At 62.9% G+C, this 20,226-nt stretch overlaps 4 protein-coding genes across 4 annotated transcripts; 2 read left to right on the top strand and 2 right to left on the bottom strand.

The window, feature by feature from the left end:
- Nucleotides 1–137: 137 nt before the first annotated feature.
- On the top strand, nucleotides 138–8,017 carry CHLRE_16g668800v5 (uncharacterized protein). The gene is made up of 20 exons (XM_001699172.2): nucleotides 138–346; nucleotides 546–691; nucleotides 982–1,058; nucleotides 1,268–1,406; nucleotides 1,576–1,687; nucleotides 1,909–1,957; nucleotides 2,174–2,322; nucleotides 2,538–2,708; nucleotides 3,203–3,367; nucleotides 3,608–3,747; nucleotides 4,062–4,113; nucleotides 4,335–4,497; nucleotides 4,739–4,880; nucleotides 5,169–5,339; nucleotides 5,580–5,625; nucleotides 5,826–6,001; nucleotides 6,213–6,270; nucleotides 6,523–6,649; nucleotides 6,871–7,069; nucleotides 7,410–8,017. Exons 1-20 carry the CDS (start codon nucleotides 277–279, stop codon nucleotides 7,698–7,700), a joined length of 2,643 nt encoding a protein of 880 aa, XP_001699224.1. The 5' UTR covers nucleotides 138–276; the 3' UTR covers nucleotides 7,701–8,017.
- A 662-nt stretch (nucleotides 8,018–8,679) lies between these two features.
- On the bottom strand, nucleotides 8,680–12,084 carry CHLRE_16g668850v5 (uncharacterized protein). The gene is made up of 5 exons (XM_043071117.1): nucleotides 11,292–12,084; nucleotides 11,070–11,114; nucleotides 10,830–10,996; nucleotides 10,349–10,514; nucleotides 8,680–10,179 (listed from the first exon to the last, which is right to left on the bottom strand). Exons 2-5 carry the CDS (start codon nucleotides 11,072–11,074, stop codon nucleotides 9,336–9,338), a joined length of 1,182 nt encoding a protein of 393 aa, XP_042915830.1. The 5' UTR covers nucleotides 11,075–11,114; nucleotides 11,292–12,084; the 3' UTR covers nucleotides 8,680–9,335.
- A 442-nt stretch (nucleotides 12,085–12,526) lies between these two features.
- Nucleotides 12,527–14,715, top strand: CHLRE_16g668900v5 (uncharacterized protein). Its single transcript, XM_001699171.2, has 2 exons — nucleotides 12,527–13,080; nucleotides 13,426–14,715. The coding sequence occupies exons 1-2, from the start codon at nucleotides 12,736–12,738 to the stop codon at nucleotides 13,579–13,581; spliced, it is 501 nt and encodes a 166-aa protein (XP_001699223.1). The 5' UTR covers nucleotides 12,527–12,735; the 3' UTR covers nucleotides 13,582–14,715.
- Nucleotides 14,716–14,722: 7 nt separating this feature from the next.
- CHLRE_16g668950v5 (uncharacterized protein) lies at nucleotides 14,723–20,083 on the bottom strand. Its single transcript, XM_001699110.2, has 10 exons — nucleotides 19,784–20,083; nucleotides 19,581–19,657; nucleotides 19,057–19,231; nucleotides 18,689–18,746; nucleotides 18,426–18,545; nucleotides 18,102–18,212; nucleotides 17,889–17,969; nucleotides 17,429–17,612; nucleotides 16,355–17,124; nucleotides 14,723–16,177 (listed from the first exon to the last, which is right to left on the bottom strand). Exons 1-10 carry the CDS (start codon nucleotides 19,948–19,950, stop codon nucleotides 15,395–15,397), a joined length of 2,526 nt encoding a protein of 841 aa, XP_001699162.1. The 5' UTR covers nucleotides 19,951–20,083; the 3' UTR covers nucleotides 14,723–15,394.
- Nucleotides 20,084–20,226: the final 143 nt, after the last annotated feature.

The raw sequence follows: 20,226 nt of genomic DNA, 5'->3' as shown, positions 1-20,226 counted from the left end.
TCGTGTGCCATATATGACAGGCATGCATGAGTCAAGCATGCATTTCCTCGCTGCGGAAAGCAGGGCTGGTTCCAAATAGGTTCTCATGCAGGCCCGAAAAACCAACCGAACACGGTGGACAAACTGGGCATGGTTAAGCTGTGTGCGCTGTAAATACGTGGGATTGTGACTTGCTAGCCGAAACGCGGGGCGCTTGGGCTGAAGACATCGCTGGGCCCTTCCGCTGATTCATTCTTTTATTTTGCCTTGTCTGCTAGAAAGTAAAGGCCTTTGATAATGCGGTGGCGGAGCATGCTTGCGCTCTGGGCAGTGGCCTTGTGGGCAACTCTCGCACACGCACAGGACGGTGAGCGACGTTTGGTAGCGAAACCAGCAAGCAGTATACTGGAGCGCGCTGTTAGCATTCTAGCATCGGGAAAGGGCTTCGGAAAGCGTTTTGTCTCGGTGTCTCGTCACGGCCGAAACCCTGGCCGACATCGTCCGCCCGAGGGCTGCCGCCTGTTGCGGTTAACCTCCTCACCCCAACCCGTACTTTGAACGTGCAGCTCCTTGCTCGGGTCATGGGCAAACCGTAGAGGGCAAGTGCGCCTGCAGCGCGCCGCTGCCGGCGGACGACGCCTCAGTGGGCTATGTGGGTGACAGCTGCGCCACCCCCGTCCACCACCTCTACCTGAACGGACAGGACGTTGCGGTGCGTAGCCGGTGCTGGTATTCTGAGGTTTTGCAGGGCTGGCAATATAGCGTATCGGCATGTCGAAGGGCAGAGCATCCGTAGCAGGGTCAAGGGGAGCTGGGTCTCGCAAGCGGCGCAGTGATGCGCCGCGCTACCCGGCACTGTAGCGCCGGGGTAGGACGAGGTCGAGGCGATGTCGGGCAAGGCACCGCGAGTACTTAAGAATAGCTGCAAGGCACCATCACTGCTGCCTTGAAAATGCACATGCTGTGGGTTGAGCGCTATGTGTGAACACCCTCGGCCCGCAGGAGACGTGCGCGCAGGGCCACGTGTGCAATGTGGTGGCGCCTGGGGACCCGGTGTGCTTCGCGGCGAACATTGCCGAGTGAGTGCGTGTGTGTATGTGCATGCATGCATGGCATGATGGTGCGGGGCGGGGCGGGGCGGAGGGAGCCAGGGCACAGGATGATGTCAGGGGCACAACTCCAGCCCGCTTCCCTCCAATGCATCTTCGTCACCGCCATCGCCTAACCTGGAAAGCCCCAAGCCTTGAAACCGCTACCTCCTCCCACGCCGCCCTTCCTGCGTATGCAGCCTGGCCGCGGGCTCCTACCACCTCAGCCTGCTGCTGGTGTCCAACAGTGTGGACGCGGCCGTCACGCTGCGCGGCCTGCTCACCAACTTCACCGCCGCGACCGACCCCGCCACCAACGTCACCACCGTGACGCCACTGGTGAGCACTGAGCAGGCGGCGATGTCGAAGACATCGCCGACTTTGCATTGATCGCCACAGTCATGCGCAACACACGCTTAAACAAAAACTCGCGACTCCTGCAAGCCGGAACCCGACGTGAAGGGGCCGCCTGGCGCCCTCCACCGTGTTGCCTCGCCACTCCCCGCAGGCCTACCCCAACAGCACAGCGGTGTTCAGCTTCGCGCTGCACACCACACACAGCACGCCCAGCAGCCAGCTGCAGCTGACGCGGCGGCAGCTGGGCTACGGCGCGTACACGGGTGCGTGCACTATGCAGGGGGGAAGGAAAGGGGGCTGCAGAGGATACGGAAGTCGGTTGAGAGGGAGCGCGGCGGCGTGGTGAGCTCAGTAGCTAGCCTGGCGGGAAGCTGGGAAGGGCGTGAGGTGGCGCCGTTGCCTAAAACAGGGTGCTGGCCTAGTGCGCTGCTGTGTGTAGTGCCATAGCCCGGCGATGAGCTGCACGTGGTTGTGTGTGCTGCAGGCCTGTACCTGTGCGCGGAGAGCACCGCCAGCACCACAATCATGCTGAGGTGGGTGTAGGGACACCCGAGCGCAGGGAACGCGAGCGGCTTATGAGCACGAAGCCACGTGACCTGCACATCTCAACTTGCACTCCTGTCCCCTGCGTCTACATCGTGCTCTGGTATCTCTGCCACACACACACACACACACACACATACACACACACACACACACACACGCGTCTTCCCGCTGCATGCGCGCGTACCGCACTCGTTCCTGTGCAGGGGCGCGCAGCACTCGTGTCCGCACACGCTGCTGCCCAACGGCACTCTGGAGCTGTGCAGCGGCCGCGCCAGCGCCGACACCTGCCCGCACGGCGCCTGCACCTGCCCGCCGCCCTACGCGCCGCCGGCCAACTGGGTGCAGACAGCGGGTGAGGCGCAGGAAGCCCCCGGGCGTGTGGGCGCCATGGACCTATGCTCACATTCCGCAAGTCCGGAACAAAGCACTACTGGGCGCTCGCCTCCCCACAGGCCCACAAGCAAGCATACCGCAACTCCGCAATGCTCCGCCTCCTGCCTTCCTCACGCCACACCACCTCAACCTGCCTTCCACACGCCACACCACCTCATCCCCACACACCCACAGGCCTGGGCTTTGACGACTGCAGCTCCACGCTGCAGCAGCTGGCGCCCGGCGGCACGCCCCTGCCCGTGTCCGGCCAGGCGCCCGGCACGTGGGCCTTCTTCGCCGTGGAGGTGCCGGCCACCGGCGCCGCACACCTGCACGTGGCGGCGGCCGCCACAGAGGCCACACAGGGTGGGTGGGCGCCTGGGTGGGTGGGTGGGTGCCTGGGCGGGTGGGTGGGCGGGGGGTTCCATCGTGGGGTTCCATGCATGAACAAGTAAGACGAGCTGATGTTGACAGGATGTTGCAGCGGATCCGTCTTGGCGTTACCAATGACCATGTAGTCCAGCGTCGTCCAGCTCCAGCACGTGGACCCCGGGGGGTGTAGTTCATTCCAATCCCGAAATAAACCGTTGCCAACCCCGAACCCATAGAGTGCGGAGGAGGATGTTGTTCTTGTTTGGGGGCATGTCGGCTGGCCGCGGGGCTCTCGTATTCAAAGCATTGGAAGGTGCCAGCGGCCCGGCGCAGTTCATGCACGGTGTGCAGCCACCTGCCAAGGCCGCGCTGCCTCTCTCCACTCTACTTGCCTGGCGCTGCGGGTAGCATCACTGCACAGCACTTCGCTGTACCTACCGCAACCTGCAACGACCCGCCCGCCTCGCGCCCCTCGTGCTTACCAACAGGCGGCTCCCTGGCTCTGTACCTGCGCTACCAGCAGCCGCCGGGCGAGGGCGAGACGCAGCACGACCTGGCCAGTGACGTGGCCGTCACCACCACCTCCTCCTCCTGGGCGCGGGAGGCCTCCGTGCACCTGGACCTGATGCGGAGCGACGCCGCGTTCCGGCCGGGTGAGCCGAGCGCCCGCGGGCGGGCGGGCGGGAGGGCGAGCGGGCGGGAGCGCGAGCGGCAGGGCGGGCGGGTGGGCAGGCGAGCGGGAGGGCAAGCGGGAGGGCGGGCGGGCGGACTGGTGGGCTTGCTAGCGTGAGTGCGCGTTTATGGCGCTTGCCGGAGAGTGGAGCTGTGTCATGCTGCGCCCTGGAACGGTTGCATTAATTGCTTGGCACACGCCCCATGCGACCCGGCCGCAGGCACGTGGTATGTGGGTGTGTACAACAAGGGCTCAGGCCCCGTCACGCACGCCGTCAGCGCTGCGCTGTACGCCTGCCCCAACGACTGCGGCGGCCGCGGCACCTGCGCCGCCGAAACCGGCGTTTGCACCTGCGCCGACGTGAGGACGCGGACTGATGGGGTCTGGGGCTGCAGAAGGGGATGGGGATGGGGACGGGGCTGCGGACGGGGATGGGGATGGGGCCGGGGCCGGGGCTGGAGCTGGGGCTGGGGGAGCACACACTGTTGCGCACACAAAAACGGTGGGCTTGGAGCTGAAAGATTGCAGTTACGCAAGACAGCAGACAGCGACAGCGGCGCGCCTAGAGCTCGTGTCCTGCAGTGCCAGACCCCGCTCTTGTCTTGAACACTCACACGTGCACACACACACACACACACACACACTCGCTCTCACACACGTGCAAACACCTACAGGCCACGGCGCTGGCACCCGACTGCGTGGCGTCGCGTTACGAGCTGAAGCTAGGTGAGGCGCCCACTTGCTGTCGTACCCCATGGGCTGGGCTGTCGACCCACCCTGTCCACCCTTTGCCCCTTGGCTGCGACAACCATGCAGACGTAGGCCTTGACCCGAGCCTTATCCACACAGCCTCTGTATCCTTAGGCACCGCAACAGAGCACCTTTCGTTTGTCCTTATCCTTGAAACCACGGTATGCGCTCGGTACCGTATGTGCTCGACATCGCAGGTGAGCCGCTGACTGTGGCGCCGCGGCCGCACCTGCTGCTGGACAAGTTGGTGCTCAGCGGCGTGAAGGCGCTGCTGGCGTCCGCCGCCACGCAGCGCCTCACCGTCACCGCCTCCTTCAACGCCTCAGAGGCGCCCAGCCTGCCGCCCTGGGTCACCAGCAGGTGTGTGTGCGCTGCGCGCTGCGCGAACGTTGCACCTCGCCTCCGTCCGGCCGCGTCGCGCGCCTAACGCATGCACGACATCCCCTCCCCCTTGGCCTTCGCCTTCATGTCGTCAACCGCCGCCAAGTAAAGCCCTCCACACATTCTTCACTCAAACACCGTCCCTCGCACGGGCCCTCGCCGTCGCCCATCACCCAACACCCTACATCCGGCCCCGCTCCCTGCTTTCTTTCCCCACCAGGCCGGTGGTGGTTGTGTCGCCCAAGGTGGACGAGGTGGCGCCGGGCGCCGGCGGCTCGGTGGTGTGGCCTGATGCGCCCGTGGCCCGCATGGCGCTGTCGCAGCCGGGCAGCCAGCACACCATGAGCGTGGGGCCCTGGATGGTGGGGTGGGGGTGGGGGTGGGTGGGTGGGGGTTGTAGATACCAGCCCAAAGTAACCAAACCCAATGGGGGTAGGGTGGGTGGGCAGAGGGGGGGGGGCAGGCCGAGTGGGTGGGTGAGCGGGTTTCGCCTTGCGCAGAGAGTCCAGAGCTCGCCACGCCGTCATGCGTGTCCCTGCTCCTTCTTCGGCACACACTACGGTACACTTGGGGATACTGCACAGTCACCTGCTTCACACCGGGTTTGGGCCTTCTTAACACCACACCTGCTGCTGTTGCTGCTGCTGCAGGTGGGCGAGGACGACGCGCTGCACTTGGCGCTGTGGAACCCGCTGAGCGGCGACACGCCCGCCGGCCAATCCGTGGGCTACGTGCTGCTGGTGTCCACAGCCGGCAGCTGCCTGCGCGACTGCTCGGGACACGGCACCTGCGACACAGCCACCGGCACCTGCACTTGCACGGTGCGTTGCCGTCCATCGAAAAAGAGATGGGAGGAGGGAGGAGGGGGAGGCGTGCCTGGACTCATCGGTTAGGCGGTTGTGCTTTGGAGGGCGCGCGTTGCATTTGCCCGAGCCCAACATACCGTACTGGTCGCAATGGACTGCGCGCTTGCTTCCCGGAGTTTCCACAAAGCGAGGCCTGGGGCGCCTGTCCATCGCTGTTGGCAGCGCACAAACGTGGTGTGTGTTCGCTGTCCGCAGGCGCCCTTCGCTGGCGGTGACTGCTCTGTGGACACCTCCGCCTCGGGTGCGTCAGTGCGTGCCTCTGTCGCACTGTGGCCTGTGGCACTGCCATCACGGCCGGCCGTAGGGATGTGACAAGTGTCCTTGTTTGCCACTAGACACCAGCTAGCCATGGCGGTCGTTCGCGTAGCCATGCGCTTCCGCGCTCCCTACATCTGCCGTGAATCCTGCAAAGCTTCCGTTCTCCGCACCTCCCGTAAGCAGGCAAGGTGTGCGCCGCTGGCGCGGTGCAGCCGATGCGGCGCGAGGACCTGCGCGGCACCTGCTGGCAGCCCTGCAAGGCCGACGGCAGCGGCTTTGAGACGGAGGGCTGTGGCGAGCTCACCTGTGACGGCAAGACGGCGGACCACGGCAACCTTCGACGCAAGGGCACCGAAATGGTGGGGGCGAGGCGCGAGTGGCATGGCACGCGCAGCAGCTTCCGGGGGTTACTGTGGCGGGTGAAGGCACACACGCATGCGCGGTTTGCACACGGTTTGTGTGTGGGCAGTCTCCCCTTCTGCCGTACCTGAAGATAACACACACACACACACACTGATTCCCTATGCGGCCTCTTGCTTGTTTTGTTGTTGTTCCTGCATCTGCCCGCAGCTGTGTGTGGAGGACCAGTGCCAGCAGGGCGCAAACACCACTGTGGTGGACGCGGCGGGTGAGGCACGGGGTGCACGTGCAAGGGTAGAGGCCGGGGCGAGGGGCAGCTGTGTGGGGTGGTAGGCACCTGCTGTGTCTCGGCCAGACGTCCTGAGCCGTGCGCGCACAGTGACTGTGACCTCCACCTGGGCGGGCGAACACTGAGTGCCTGCAGCCTGACTCGCACCGACCACCGCCCTCCAGCGTGTTTTGCTCCCTTGCGCTATTAAACGTACATGCTTGTCGCTTCCAATGTAACACACACCTGCAGGCCGCTCCGCCTGCCAGCAGGCCTGCACCTGCCCCGACGACGGCAGCGCCTGTGTGCTGACTGGCTCCTGCCTGCCCGGCACGCTGGTGTGCCTCAACGGACTGCAGCTGTCCAAAGACGGCTCCACGTGAGTGCACTCATTGGGCTGGGTGTGCGCGCGCCCGATCCCCCACGAAGCCTTGGCCCCCGCTTCCCGCGTCTCTTCGACCGCTTCTTCCTGCCTCGTCCCCCGGTCCTTGCATCCGCGTCATGCATCCCCCGCACCGTTATGTGCACACATGTTTCGGTTGCATACCCTGTAACTTGTAATGCGCCATGCTTCCCGCTCCCTGTCGCTCTCAACCGCAGGTGCGAGTCGCCACCAGTGTGTGCGGAGGGCAGCCTCAAGAAAGCCTACGACCTGCAGGGCGGCAGCGCCGGCAGCGCCTTCGCGGTGTGCGCCTGCGCCACCGCCGCCGACCCGGCGTCCTGCGCCTACACCAGCCCCAGCGAAGCGGGCGGCAACGCCGGCGGCGTGGTGTCGTGTCTTCCGGGCTTTGAGCTCCAGGTGCGTGTGGGATACGGTACCTGCGGCGTCTCGGTGTGGGCGTCTTGTGTGGCATAGGGGGATAGGGGGCGCCAGGGAGGGATACACACACAGGACAGTCTTACACTGTCTTTGCGCTGTGTTTTCCTTGTGCTTTTTTACACAGGTCAGTGTCGCGTGTGTGTATGCCGGGGCAGGGACAGCGGCCACGCGTCAGCCATAGCGCCGTGGGCACACGTGACTGTGGATTGAAGGGAGTCGGGCTACAACTGGCTTATTTGAAGGGCGTGTGTGCCGGGCGGCTTCACCTGACTCGACATGTTCTTGTGTGTGACGCTTGACTCCTTCGCCGTGCTTCCAGGGCGCTACGACGCCCACGCACCTGTCGGACGGGAGCGCGGTGGCGACCGGCGGCGTCTGCGTGGCGGCTCAGCACGGCGGCGGCCGGCGGCGTGGCGTGTCGGGTGGCATGGTCTTCTTCTACTGCCTGCTCAGCATCGCGCTGGCGGCTGGTCTGGTGGTGGGCGGGAAGTATGGTCTGATCTGGTGGGAACAGTACAAGTACGGGCGTTCGGTGTTCAGTCAGGGCTATGTATCGTGGCCGCTGTTCGGAAACCGTAATAACGCTGGCGGCGGCGCTGATGATTGGTGAGGATGAGGACGGGCCAATATCGGTGCACGGCTGCATCGGTTACAGGCGGTGCGACGGCTTTTAGACGTGGGAGTTTCAAGTGGATGCAAAGCATGTGATGTTGGGGGCATTGGCATTACTGCATTGGTCGCGTGACCTGCATGCGTGTGCAAGTGTGTGGGTGGAATGCGCGCGGGAGTGTGTTTGGCTGCGTAGGGATGGGCTCTTGCTGCTGCCGACGTGCCGCATCTGGATTGTGGCGCGGCAAGTGAGATACCGCTGCTGAACGCTCCGTTGGGAACCTGCCGTCACCAGCGATTGTGTAACACGGCGCTGCCCTATACCGTGTCACCGGATGTCACCATCCTGCAGCATGCATACTAGAATACCAGGGACAATTGACTTTTGCCAGGTCGGCAATCAGGCGCCCAAGGCGCGGCGCCGTGAACTGTTTGAGGCCAAATAAATACCACACGCAAAAACGAGTACCACACCGGCCTACAGCGGCGGCGCAGGGCCTGGCCCCAGTAATGGCGGCGTGCATGTGCGGGGGGCAGGCAAGGCCAGGCCACATGGAGGAGGGGGCGGCGTGCATGTGCGGGGGGCAGGCAAGGCCAAATGGAGGAGGAGAGCGTGGTGCCGCCCAGCGGCGCCGGCGTGCAGGTTGAGACCTGCCGCGCGGTGTCTGGTTTGCGGTGTTTGCTGGCGTCGTGGCGAGCATGGCATGGCACGGTGTGAGCCTGTGAGGTAGGTTTTATTGCTGCTTGGGTTGTTCCGTTGTTGCCTGCTGCCCTGCTGTGCTTGTGCTTGACAGCTGAACGTGGCTGGACACATGGCGGGCGGTGCCTGTACGAACCGACCACGACTATGTCCGGGAGATGAGGTAGACGCTTGCGGCCTCAGACTAGATACGTGGCTCAGCCCCTTTTCCCGTGACCGGGGAACACTTGTCCCATATGAGGGAAATCTTGTCACCTTCCCTTTCTTATTGTGGAGCCGAACAGCATGCATGTTACATGGTACCGCGCCGCAGCGCTGGCCGTGGGGACGGTGAGCACAACACATCATTGTGCGCCATCCAACAGCTTATCACAGCTTACAAATAAAGTGGATGTAAATCATTCCTGTGGTAAAGAGTAATAGTAAGTACCTGTCTGTGCAATCAAGGCGACGGATGTGTCTTCCTGACTGATGGCAAAAGCGAACCCAGAAGCGCCTCAATGGACTGGAGGTGTCCAAAGACGGCTCCACGTCTCCCGTCCTCCCCGAAGCTCACGTACGGAACACAGTCACCGCTCTTCCTAGACTGAACTCTACAAGCACCAACTATCAATGGTACAGGAAAGCAGTGGTGGCGGTGTGACAACATAGTACAGTTGTGAATGCATGAGTACGCGAGTGCGCAGACCATGAATGAGCAACTTAATACTCTCAATCACTGCAATGAAGAAAGGACGGGCGGAGGCAACGGCCACACACGCCGGCAGCCAGGGGAGCAATTCATCAACGCATTATTACCTAGAAGGTGGCCGCACGGATCCACAACGCGTTAACATGAATACTAGTACTCGTGCGTTTGACAAGACGCACTGGCATCAACCATTGATGTACTAATGGCGCTTTTAGTTGGGACTTCGCAAGCCGAGCACACCACACCTACACGCGGCCCTCCCCTTGTTGCGGCTGGGGCGCGGCAGCACCCGACGTAACGCCCGTGGCCGCCGCCTTCAACCGCCGCTGCCGCAGCATCCACCAAGTGAAGACGCCAATCATGCTCAAAACCACACACGGGACCAACACTGCTAGAATGGGAATCACCACGTCATCATTGCCAGCGCTCGTTGTCAGGGTAGCGGCGCCGCTCACAGGCCCGGGCGTAGCACCACCGCTTGAGATCTGCTGCTGGCCAGTGCCTTGACCGTTCGTAATGATGGGAGTCGGGGGAGAAGGCGAAGGGGGCGGCGGGCTTGGCGGCACGGGGGAAGGGGGTGCAGGGCTGGGTGGCACGGGGCTGGGCGGCGCAGGGCTGGGTGGCGCAGGGCTGGGCGGCTCTGGGCTGGGCGGCTCAGGGCTGGGCGGCGCTGGTGAAGGCGGCTCTGGGCTGGGCGGCTCGGGGCTGGGCGGCGCTGGTGAAGGTGGCTCGGGGCTGGGCGGTGCGGGGCTGGGCGGCGCCGGTGAAGGCGGCAGGGGGCTAGGCGGTGCGGGGCTTGGAGGCACCGGTGAAGGAGGCCGGGGGCTTGGCGGTGCGGGGCTGGGCGGTGCGGGGCTAGGCGGTGCGGGGCTAGGCGGTGCGGGGCTGGGCGGCACCGGTGAAGGCGGCAGTGGGCTGGGAGGTGCAGGGCTTGGCGGTGCGGGGCTGGGTGGCATGGGCGACGGTGGTGTGGGCGATGGCGGTGAGGATGGTTTAGGAGGCATGGGGCTGGGTGGGCTGAGGGACTTCAAGTAGACATTGTCGGCGGGCGACGCCTGGAGCAGTGCGATGTCGTTGGAGGCATAGAACCTGGGGAAGAGAGAATAATGAACACGTCCGTGTCAGAAAAGCATTACGGAATCCTAGGATTTAAGGTTGTCCCATAACAGTCGGAATCAACCATTGGCATTCTACGGGGCGTTGTAGCGCAGCGCTTGCATGGTGCTGAGGACCTGAGGTGTGTGTGCGGCGCACTCACATGCCGGTGTCCAGGTGGAACGATAGGCAGCCTGGGACGTAGTTGGTGCAAATTGAGGCAAGGCCATCCGCTTTGTTGTTGATGCCGTTCGCTTCCACAGGCGTCAGGCAGGCTGTCAGGTTGGTGGTGTAGGTGAACCAGCCAGTCCAGCAGGCAATGGCGGGCGCTGCGGGGCAGGAGGAACAGCGCACAGGGAGCGGGGAGGTGTGGGGGCGCGGTTAGTTGCCTAATCGTGTGGGTTGGTATGGTGCCAGCAGATGCGAAGTATGTACACAGGCCAGCTTGCCAGGCGGCGCGAGGCCGGGGCAGGTTCATTGGCTTAGTAGTGCCTGCCTCGTCGGCTCACTCGAGGACTGCGTCAGTAGATAGATACGGATCGATTCCCGCTGTCACCATCGGGGCCGCCCGCCGCTCGAGGCATGACACCAACGGAACACATAGCGCTCGCATGCAGGCAGCCTAGAGAGTGGTTCACACTTACTGTTGATGATGTAGCCTGGATAGGCGGTGTAGCGGGAGCTTGAGCCGTGCCAAGCAGCGGCAGGTGTTGCCAACACCATGACCACGGCGGCAGTGAGGAATTGAAACACCATTTTACCGCTCTGGGCGTGGCCCCACAGCGAAGTCCTCATTGTATTCACGTAGCACCTGTGCCACAATTGGTGAGCGCGGAAGCTTGATTAGTGTGGGAGTGTGAAAAGCAGGAGTTGGGCGGTCGCACACCATTAACACGTCGCGAAGAGAGCATTCGCACGGCGTTGCGTCCCTTGAGCAGAGGCCCATAATTTGGCACGCTTTGACATGTACTTGCAGACGTGAGAGCAATCATACACAGGTAGCGAGCGTGTGGCTGCTCTGGAGTGGACACCTGCAGTCGGCAGGATGCCTCCCAACCCTGCTCCCAACCCAAAACCACACCACCGATGATGACCTGCTGCCGTACCTGGTTCAATGCGGAAGTTGGGAGTACTGACGACGGCGCGCCACAAGGGTACTCGGCGGGCTGAACTCGCGGGTGAGCGAGGTAGGAATGCCGAGCGACGGCTTGACGGATGTATATCGCTGAGCACTCACCAGTCCTCGTTTCAGTTTGCCCTCACAATGTGTATTGAGTATATTGAAGGCTGACCAGCACCTGCACGCGCGTCCGCTATTAAACGACTGCAGAAGTCGTACCGCGGCTTGGATCCGGAAGGCGTCCGGTCATTTCACACGCTTGGGCAGCAAGCCAGCATCACGAGCACGAGCTGCCATCGTAATAATGTATACTTGAAAGTTGTTAATTTCGAGCCAGGAGCTTCTCAAGCTCGGGCTCCCTATCCGTGTCTCCTGGGCTTCTCGCACCGGTGCCGTTTAGCAAGGGGAGACGCCTAGGCGGGCTTGAGCTTGTTACGCGCCTGCCCTCTTTTCCGATTCGGAAACGAGTGTCCGGCTACTTCCTAGCTCGCTTATCTTACGTATATCATCGCATGCATCAGCGTATGGCGCGGACGGGCGCGGCTGGATCTGCTCATCCTCCAGCAGAGCGCGTGCAGGCTGTCGGCCCTGGCTGCTGTTACCTAGAGATACCGCCTGCTGTCCAGGTGGTTTTGCGTAGCGCCTGATAACGCCAGCCTTGCCGGCGCATACACACCGGCAGAGAATGATAGAAGTGTGCCAGCGACGTACAGCGACGTGCACATTTCAACCTCCCAGTGGCATGGTCGCTCTGGCCCCACGCTCTGGCCCCCATATGGCCCCTTACATACCGTGAACCCAACTGGAGTAGATTGGGCACCCGCTGGTTGCACCAAAGCCTGCCCGTGCGCGCGGCCACCAGCAACTCACGCGCAAGCGGCGCACGCGCAAGCGGCGCAGTGCCGCAGTGTGTGCGGTGGACTTTCGATTATGCTTCATGCTGGGTTCATCTGCATATTCCACTCCTATGTGATGCAATGCATCATGAGCTGTGTAAATCCACGGTTCCCAGTAACGTCCAGGTCCAGGGTGGCCATCGTCAACACAGTGCCTGTGTCCCCAGTTCCCCTCCAGCTCCAACGTCTGGTTCACTTGTAGCTATAATGCATCGAGCAACAGTGCATTCAAGTGCGGACACCCCAACCTCGGTTCCGTGCATGGAACAGCTTCATCCGGAGTTTTCTGAAAGCAGGCACAGCTTTCATCGTGCGTTCTATTGGAGTCGTCACAATTCGAGTATTATCTACACTCATCCAAACTACCTGCCCTGCCTGGCTACAGCTGGCTAAAGTTAGTGCTTGCCGAGCGTATTATTCGATGCTCATTCTTCGGAACCGGAAACAATTTACTTCTGTGTAGAACCTTGGCGTCTTGTATCGGTGCGCCAGCACACAAAGCGACCCTCAAGGCTTTAATTGGGGCCTAGAAAGATGGACCCAGGCAAACCATGGAACTCGCTCAGTCTGCGCCGGAAACCGGCTGTGCTCGCCATTCGCATATCTCGCGAGCTACAGCGGAGGCCGCTGCTGGCAAAATGCGTGCCGACGGCCATCGGCTTCGCGTTCGGAGACTGCCTCACGCAGTTCATGAATAGGGACCGGAAAAGGACGCTGCGGGAGCAATGGAGCTTCAGTCGCACAGGCACTATGCTCTGCGTGGGTGCGCTCTGTGCCGGGCCAGTGCTCCTGAGCTTCGGGCGCTGGATGGACCTTTCTATTCTTCCAACGGCGCCGACCAGCCCGCTAGCGCTTAGCGTGAAGTTCCTGTTGGACCAGGTGAGGGTCGCTAAGGGCGCGGCGCTTTTTGGGAGCAGTGCTGAGCTGGCGCACACGTCTTTTGGGTAGTGGTCGTGCCTTGCAGCCTGTGGCTTGCCACCCTAGCGCGTGACTTGCTGGGCTTCACCCACATGCGGACGTGTGACACGGTCAAACCCACATACTGCAGTGTTACTAGAGCACAGATCGCGCCCTTGGGTATCGCCAGCACCCGACGCCTCGGGCGGCACACCTTGGCGTCGGGCGGCACACCTTGCCCCGCCCGGTCATCTCCACGCCTGCTCATCTGACACGCCTGCGCCCCCGCTTCCCCGCTGCACACCCGCGCCATGTCAACGCCCGCAGGTGGTGGGATGCTTCATCTGGCAGGTGGCCTACATCACCATCAACCCCGCCTACCGGCGCTCGGCGGTGGCGCTGCTAGAGTCCTCATCCGTAATGATTGAGACGCAAACACAACGCCTGGGCCTGCGCCACGCCCACCACGCCGTCGCGTCCTAGTTTGGATGCCGGCCTGGGCCGTTCTGCGTCTACCGCATCCTGCACAGCTTGTGAGCAGGTACAGACACGCGTGGATGGACGGTGGTGGAGGCCGACGCAGAGGATGGCGGCCGAGATGACGGTAATCGACGCGCCGCCTGACTTTCAGGCAGCCAGCACGATGGTATGGCTTCACGCAGGAGCAGGCATCCGCGCAGTGAGCGATGGGCACGGTGGCTGGGGGCGCGCCGTGCGCCGCGCGGCGCTGCGAGGGAGGGGGCACAGCAGGAATGCACGCTGTTTCCATCCTTAGGGCCAAGGGTATTCTTGCTTAGCATGTAGACCACAATTTTGTTCATCCGTGCATGTTTGTTTTGATTAGCACGGTTCTGGTAATGGCCGCAGCAACAACTTTGCGCGGAGGGTCTTGGAAGTACACGGGCGGCAGTGTGCGTGTGTATGTTTTTTGGTCGGTTAGTGCTGGCGAATGGTGCCAGCTTGCTGTGTGTCTCATACAACAAATCCTTTGCAGAGCGTGATGCGAACAAGCGTTATCACACGAGCTTACCTTGCAGTGTGGGCGCGGCCGGATGCGGCCGTCGGGTACTAGTGGTACTTGTTAACCGCCGTACGTCAGTGCATGTAGGATCAGAGCATGCGCGCCTCGATGGTGTCGGTGCAGCCACTGTTTTGGGTGGTAGGCCGCAGACTGGTGCAGTGCTCGTTGGTGTCAGGGAGTGATAGGTAGACATGTGCGTCCATAGTTGGAGGCAGGTCATTGGCTCGTAGCGTTTGCGGCCTGCAAACTGGAGGTGGTAGATGTAGTACGGTAGCAACATTGGCAGGTCAGGAAGGAAGAGGCTGCGCGTGGACCCGTGGTGATGCAGGTGACTGACGACGGTGGCAAACTAGACTCGGGACAGGACTGGGAGCGTAATTTTGCATCGAGTTGAGATCTCTGAATTGAAGTACGCATGTTGGGAAGCGCCACTGGAGCAACACGACAACATTATAATAGGACTGTGATGGGCGACGGGGCAACTGTACATTATATGGGATCACCGAGAGGAGAGAGACTTGATTCTTAGCGAGGATGGAGATGAGGGAGACTCACATGCTGTAAAACTGGGCCGTGGGCCACTACATTTGAACTTTTGAAGCCACATCCCGTGAGTCCTTGCTGGCTTGCCCTGTTGAGTGGGGCCCTCACAGGAACCCTTGGCCCTCACAAGCAGCGGGGATGGTATTGTGAAGTGCGTATCCTATCCTTAGACCGCTTGACAACTGGGATGCATGTGAGGTGCGTATCGCCCACGGCCGATGACGTTGTTGACTGAATGAATGACACACACTTACCCGCAGCCACGAGATCCACTCCGGCGTCCAACCACCGCCGCGCGCTCATGCACTGCCGTCCCAAATTGTTTGCCATGTGCTGGGGTCTGAGAATCCGCTGCACCCTATGGGAATTCACCAACCTGCCTTAACCTTGTCCCATCGCACACCCGCAGCTACGACATCCACTTTTACAGCCGTGCTGCAATCCTGCCACCTGGTAAGTTACTACTACATGCTAAGTGGGGCAGTGACCCCGTGCCTACTTCTCCACAGTGCATTGCCACAGACTTGTGCTCATCTCCTGCTGGCGTAATGCCCCCGATGGACGCTAGTCTACTGCTGGTCCTATGCCAGCCCTGCTTACTCATCTCGCAAACGGCTAAAGACCTCCCTCTTACCGAGGTCATCCGATGCACCCACGCCTCCGTCACTGCAGTTCGCAGTGTTGTCAGCGCACTGAGGGTCTAACTCTTGCACAACATCCCAGCCGCCGCGCCTAGCCATACGTGCGCTGCCGGCGGCCGCCCACCGACTTGCTCCCCGTGGCCACCGCAAACGGCAGGTGCCCGCCCGCGCCTGGCCCGCCCGCCGCCAGGCTACCTGCGCCCCCGCTGGGCAGCTTCCTCAGCGCCAGCAGCCAGGGCACGAACACCGCGCCCAGGCAGCATAGCGCCAGGAACACCACCAGGCTGTGCTGCCGCATCACGGGGTCCACCTCGTGCTCGCGGCGGCGCAGACGGGACTCGAACTCACCCAGGCGGCCCTCGCCCTCCTCGCCAGAGGACGCCCCGGGCTCGGAGCCCGCCGCCGGAGCGGCGGCAGAGGCAGCAGCAGTGGCCGCGGCACCGGCGCCGTTGTCCTCAGCGGCGTCCTGTGTAGAGCGGGCGGCCGCGGCGTCAGCGACGTGCTGGGGAGGCTGCTCGCCAGAGTGGCGCTTGTGCAGGTGGGCATGCGCCGCATGCACGTGCGCACGCGCGTGCGCGTGGCCCTGACCCCGGCCCGCCTCCACGCCCGGCTTCGCCCCCGCCTCCGCACCTGCGCCCTCCGCCTCCTCCTCCATGCCCATGAGCCGCCGGTGGTGCTGCAACCGGTGGCCCGCTTGCGCTGCGCCCGCGCCCGCCAGCACGGTGCCCGGGAGCGGGTGCGCCGAGGGCTTGGGGTTGGCGGGGTCGGCCACGTGGTCCAGCGTGTACAGCAGGATGACCACCCAGCGTGCCACCACGTCACGGTAGGTGGGGCCGGGCTGCGGGTTGAAGATGTCAAAGCAGCGCTGCAGCACCTGCGGGCGTGAGCGGCGACAAGAGTATGAATGTGAAGCGGGAGGTTGGCTCGGGGCGCGCAAGCGCCGGCGCATTAACGTATTACTGGATGCAAAGCCCTGCATCGTAAAAATTCCAGACAGTCAGGCGGCGCCAGACCCGCGCCAATCCCCCACAGTCCTGGTCCCAGCACTCACGGCAGGCCGGCTGCGGACCATGGTCAGGATGGCGTCCTCCCGCGTCGCCACAGCCTCCGCCTGGAGCGTGCGAGCAGCGCCCGCGCCGCCTTCCGCCTCCACCTCCGCCTCCACCTCCGCCTCCTCGGCATCGGCGCCGAGCTCCTCCACCTCCAGCGCCGCGCGCTCGCGGCCGCCCGCGTGGCGGTCGCTGCCCAGGAACACCTGCGCCGCCGCCTCGACGTCCGCGTCCTCCACATCCACATCCACGTCCTCCACATCCACGTCCTCCGCATCTTCATCCACGTCCGTGTCCTCGCCAGCGAGCTCCTCGGCGCTGTAGCGCGGGGTCGCGTACGTGCGCAGCCGCCGCGAGCCGCCGGAGACCTCGGCGCCATCGGCGCCGCTGAAGGCAGTAGCGCGGAAGCGCTCCGCGATGGCCACGCCCTCGCCCTCCGCGCCGCGCTTGGCGAACACGCGGCGCAGCGCCGCAGCGCGATGGCGCCAGCCGGGGCTGTCTGTGCCGCTGCCGCCGGTCGCAGCAGTAGCATCAGCAGCATCTAGCCCGGCGCCGCCAGCGCTGCCGGCGCCCTGCTGCTGCTCCCAGGCGCTGCGCCGGCGCGCGCGTGTGGCGTGCGCGGCGACACGGTGCTGCTTCTGGTGCTGCTTCTGGTGCTGGTGGTGGTGGTGGCCCAGACCCTTGGGGAAAATGTCGTCGGGGCGGGGCACGGCCTTGGCGATGCGGTCGTCGTTGGCAAAGGGAAACGACTCAAGCGGCTGGTTCTTGCGGCCTGGGCGAGGGGGCGGGGGGGGGGGGGGGGATGGGGGATCCATGTGGACCAGGGGCGACAAGGGCAGTGGTGAGCCAACAGCAAGACCCGGCTGTGCAGCCCATAATATGAGGATTGTTATTGTGGCCCAAACAGGTCCCAAACATGTGAAAACACTATCGGCTCGCGTTTGCGCATAGTTTCGCATTGCCATAGTTGACGTGGTCCCGGCCGTGCTGCGGTGGCTGTGCGACATCCTGCACACACACGCATTCGGGCCAAAGCACACCATACGCCCCGCCCCTTGCCCCCCGCGCCCGCTCACCTCCCAGCAGTCCCGCGTTATCGCTGCCGTACACCTCGTACGTGAGCGCGTACGGCACCCCCAGCTGCGTGTACATGAAGTCCATGCCGGTGCCGTACGCCAGATAGTTGGACACGGCGCCGGCGGGGCCGGCCTGGCAGCGGCACACGTCGCCGCTCTTGAGCAGCACCTCGCCCATGTCGCCCTGACAGCGAGGAAGCGAGACACGAGTGGGGTGGAGTGGAGTGGAGGAGTTGCAGCCGTGGCAAGTCAGGCGAGGGCGGTAACGGGTGTGTGGGAATCATCAGGGGGATTGTGGCACAGCCGGAGGCTTTGGGGCGGGGGATACACGTCATGTCACTGAAACTCCACACACGTGCCGCGCTGCTGCACGTACGCAACCCTGCCGCTACGATAACACATGCATTTGCGCATGTGTGGCCTCTTGAGGGCCGGTTAGGGGCCCTCCCCACCGTCTCACCGGCAGACCGGGCCCGATGGCAGCCTTGCTGTCCCAGCCCGAGTACACCGCCCACTCGCCGCTGTGCACGTTTACGTAGGCCTGCGAGCGGTCAGTTGGTTAGTAAAGACAGGCATTGCAGAAGGAAGTATGGACATTCTGTCATGCAACTTACAACGACACTTGTGGCCCCGCAAGCATCCAGGCGCGCGGCTCCGCAACAGCAGCACGCACCTTCGCCACGCCGCGGTCGCGCGCGGGCCCGTTGGTGGCCAGGCGTGTGATCATGCGGCTCTGCGGCTCGCTGAACGCAAACGGGCCCCCGTACATCTCCGAGTGCGCGGGCTGCAGGTATGCAAGCGTAGGGCACGGTCAGGTGGGAGCATCGCGCATGCGTGTGGCCGATGTTTCAGTGAGTGCACAGACCCCGCTGCTGGCATGTGTAGCGCTAGATCGCGTGTGCACAGTACAACGTGCACCGGGCCGGGGCATCCCGCTCGCTGTAAGAGCTGACCCTGCAGCGCCTCCACGAACTGCAACCCGCTGCTCAGGCCTTACCTCGCTGGCGAAGCCGAAGGGGTAGTTGCGGTTCAGGTCCACGCCGTGCGCCGTCTTGCGCAGGCACAGGTTGCCCGCCTCCCACGCCTGCCGCCCATCCACGTTCTCCACCGGAATCACCTGCGCGATACCGGGCAGGCGGGCGTCATGCATATGGAGAGTGAGGGCGTGTGAGACCCACGAACGACGAATGAGCACCTGTGAAACTTCCTCCTGTCTTGCCTGCCCCCTCTCCCCATGCCTGCCCCACACCCTTTCCTCACCTTCAAGACGAGGTTGTCTGTTATATTCTTTACCCAGTCCTTCACCGTTTTCTCCACACTGCAGGAGCGCAAGGTAGAAACTTCAGTGCGGGATGGCATTGCCCTGGATGACTTGAATGCGGCATGCCATCGCCCTCCACTATGGGGCGCCACCCCACGTGCGCAGTGCAACCCTATCTGGGTCATTCATGCAGCTTTGCACCTGGTTGCCAACCCGCCGCACCAGTCCAAGTCCCTGCCCACCATACGTCCGTACGCTGACAGCATCTACTCCAACCGTGCAGCCCCCGACTTCAACATCACAGCACCGCCGCCTGACCTCAGCATAAGGCCGCGCACCCACGACGCACTGCCCACGATGCACTCACTCTGCCTTGGCGATGCCCAGCGGCTCAAAGGCCGTCGCCCACTCGGCCCAGCTAAAGATCTCCGCTGTGTCGCCAACGAGCACCCGCGACATCCACAGCCCTACTTCGCACGTGATTAGCTCACGCGCGTGCTCCCCGAACACCAGCACAGCCAGCGACTTCTCAGCCGGCGGCACTGCAGGCGGGACAGGTTGCGGGCATGAGCGGAGGACGCATTAGTCCACTTGCAAATGGTAGATTGCGGGGTATCATTTCCTGGCGGTTGCAAACTGCAAGGTGGCAGAGTCAGCTGTCTTGCTGATGGCCCTGCTGCTTGGGCCGTCAGCAGTGGCCACGCCCAAGCAAGGGCGCGCGAAGAAGAGTTCACCAACGGGTGCCAGGCGCTGCCATCCCAACACAAAGCAGATTCGAAAGGACGATACCAGCCGTCCTCCTGTTTGGCGTGTCATGCCATGTTGGTTTACGCAGCCTCCGGTGCAGACCACCGCCCCGCCGCCCCGCAGCCCGCAGATAGGTAAACTCACAGCCGCTGCTGGGGTTGGTGATGGTGATCACTGGCATCATCACGTGCTCATGCCCGGGCTCCTTCATCTCCGTGAAGCTGCGCCCATCGGGTAGCAGTAGACAGGAAAGAGGTGTGGACAGGTTGGGTGAGCGGCACCAAGACGTGCTACGGGTGCCAGGCCAAGCCGGAAAGTTGCAGTCTAGCCTTTGGGAAGCCCCTTACCTCATCAGGTTCGAATGTGTCGTTGACGCGTGCTTATACCAGTGCAGCAGGTCGCCCAGCGAGCTGTACTGTCCGTGGCATCGCGCCAGCTCCGTCCTGACTGCTAAAAGCAGCAGCACCAGCGCAAAGGCTGGGCTGCAAGCCCTCCACTTTGCTCTCCCACACATTATACCTACAGATGTGCGTTTGTAGTCAGTTCGCAACTGTTTCAGGCCTATTAGTTTGTCACTGATAACGACTTGTCATTTGCAGCTGTGTGGTGCTTGCAATGGTTTGCATGTTATAGCAAAGCCTCGTTACTCACACGAAATCATTTGAGGCAGTCCACAGTGCATGTTTCCAGAGCAGCATCCCTCATCCCGTCCCTTGGCCAGGGCGGGCACAGGCCCCACAGCAGCGTCGTCAACACTCTTGCTAAAACAGTTACAAGCTAAGACGTTGAT

The sequence above is a fragment of the Chlamydomonas reinhardtii genome, chromosome 16 (assembly GCF_000002595.2).
Source record: "Chlamydomonas reinhardtii strain CC-503 cw92 mt+ chromosome 16, whole genome shotgun sequence".
Classification (NCBI taxonomy): domain Eukaryota; kingdom Viridiplantae; phylum Chlorophyta; class Chlorophyceae; order Chlamydomonadales; family Chlamydomonadaceae; genus Chlamydomonas; species Chlamydomonas reinhardtii.
This window is presented reverse-complemented; position numbering and strand designations above follow the sequence as displayed.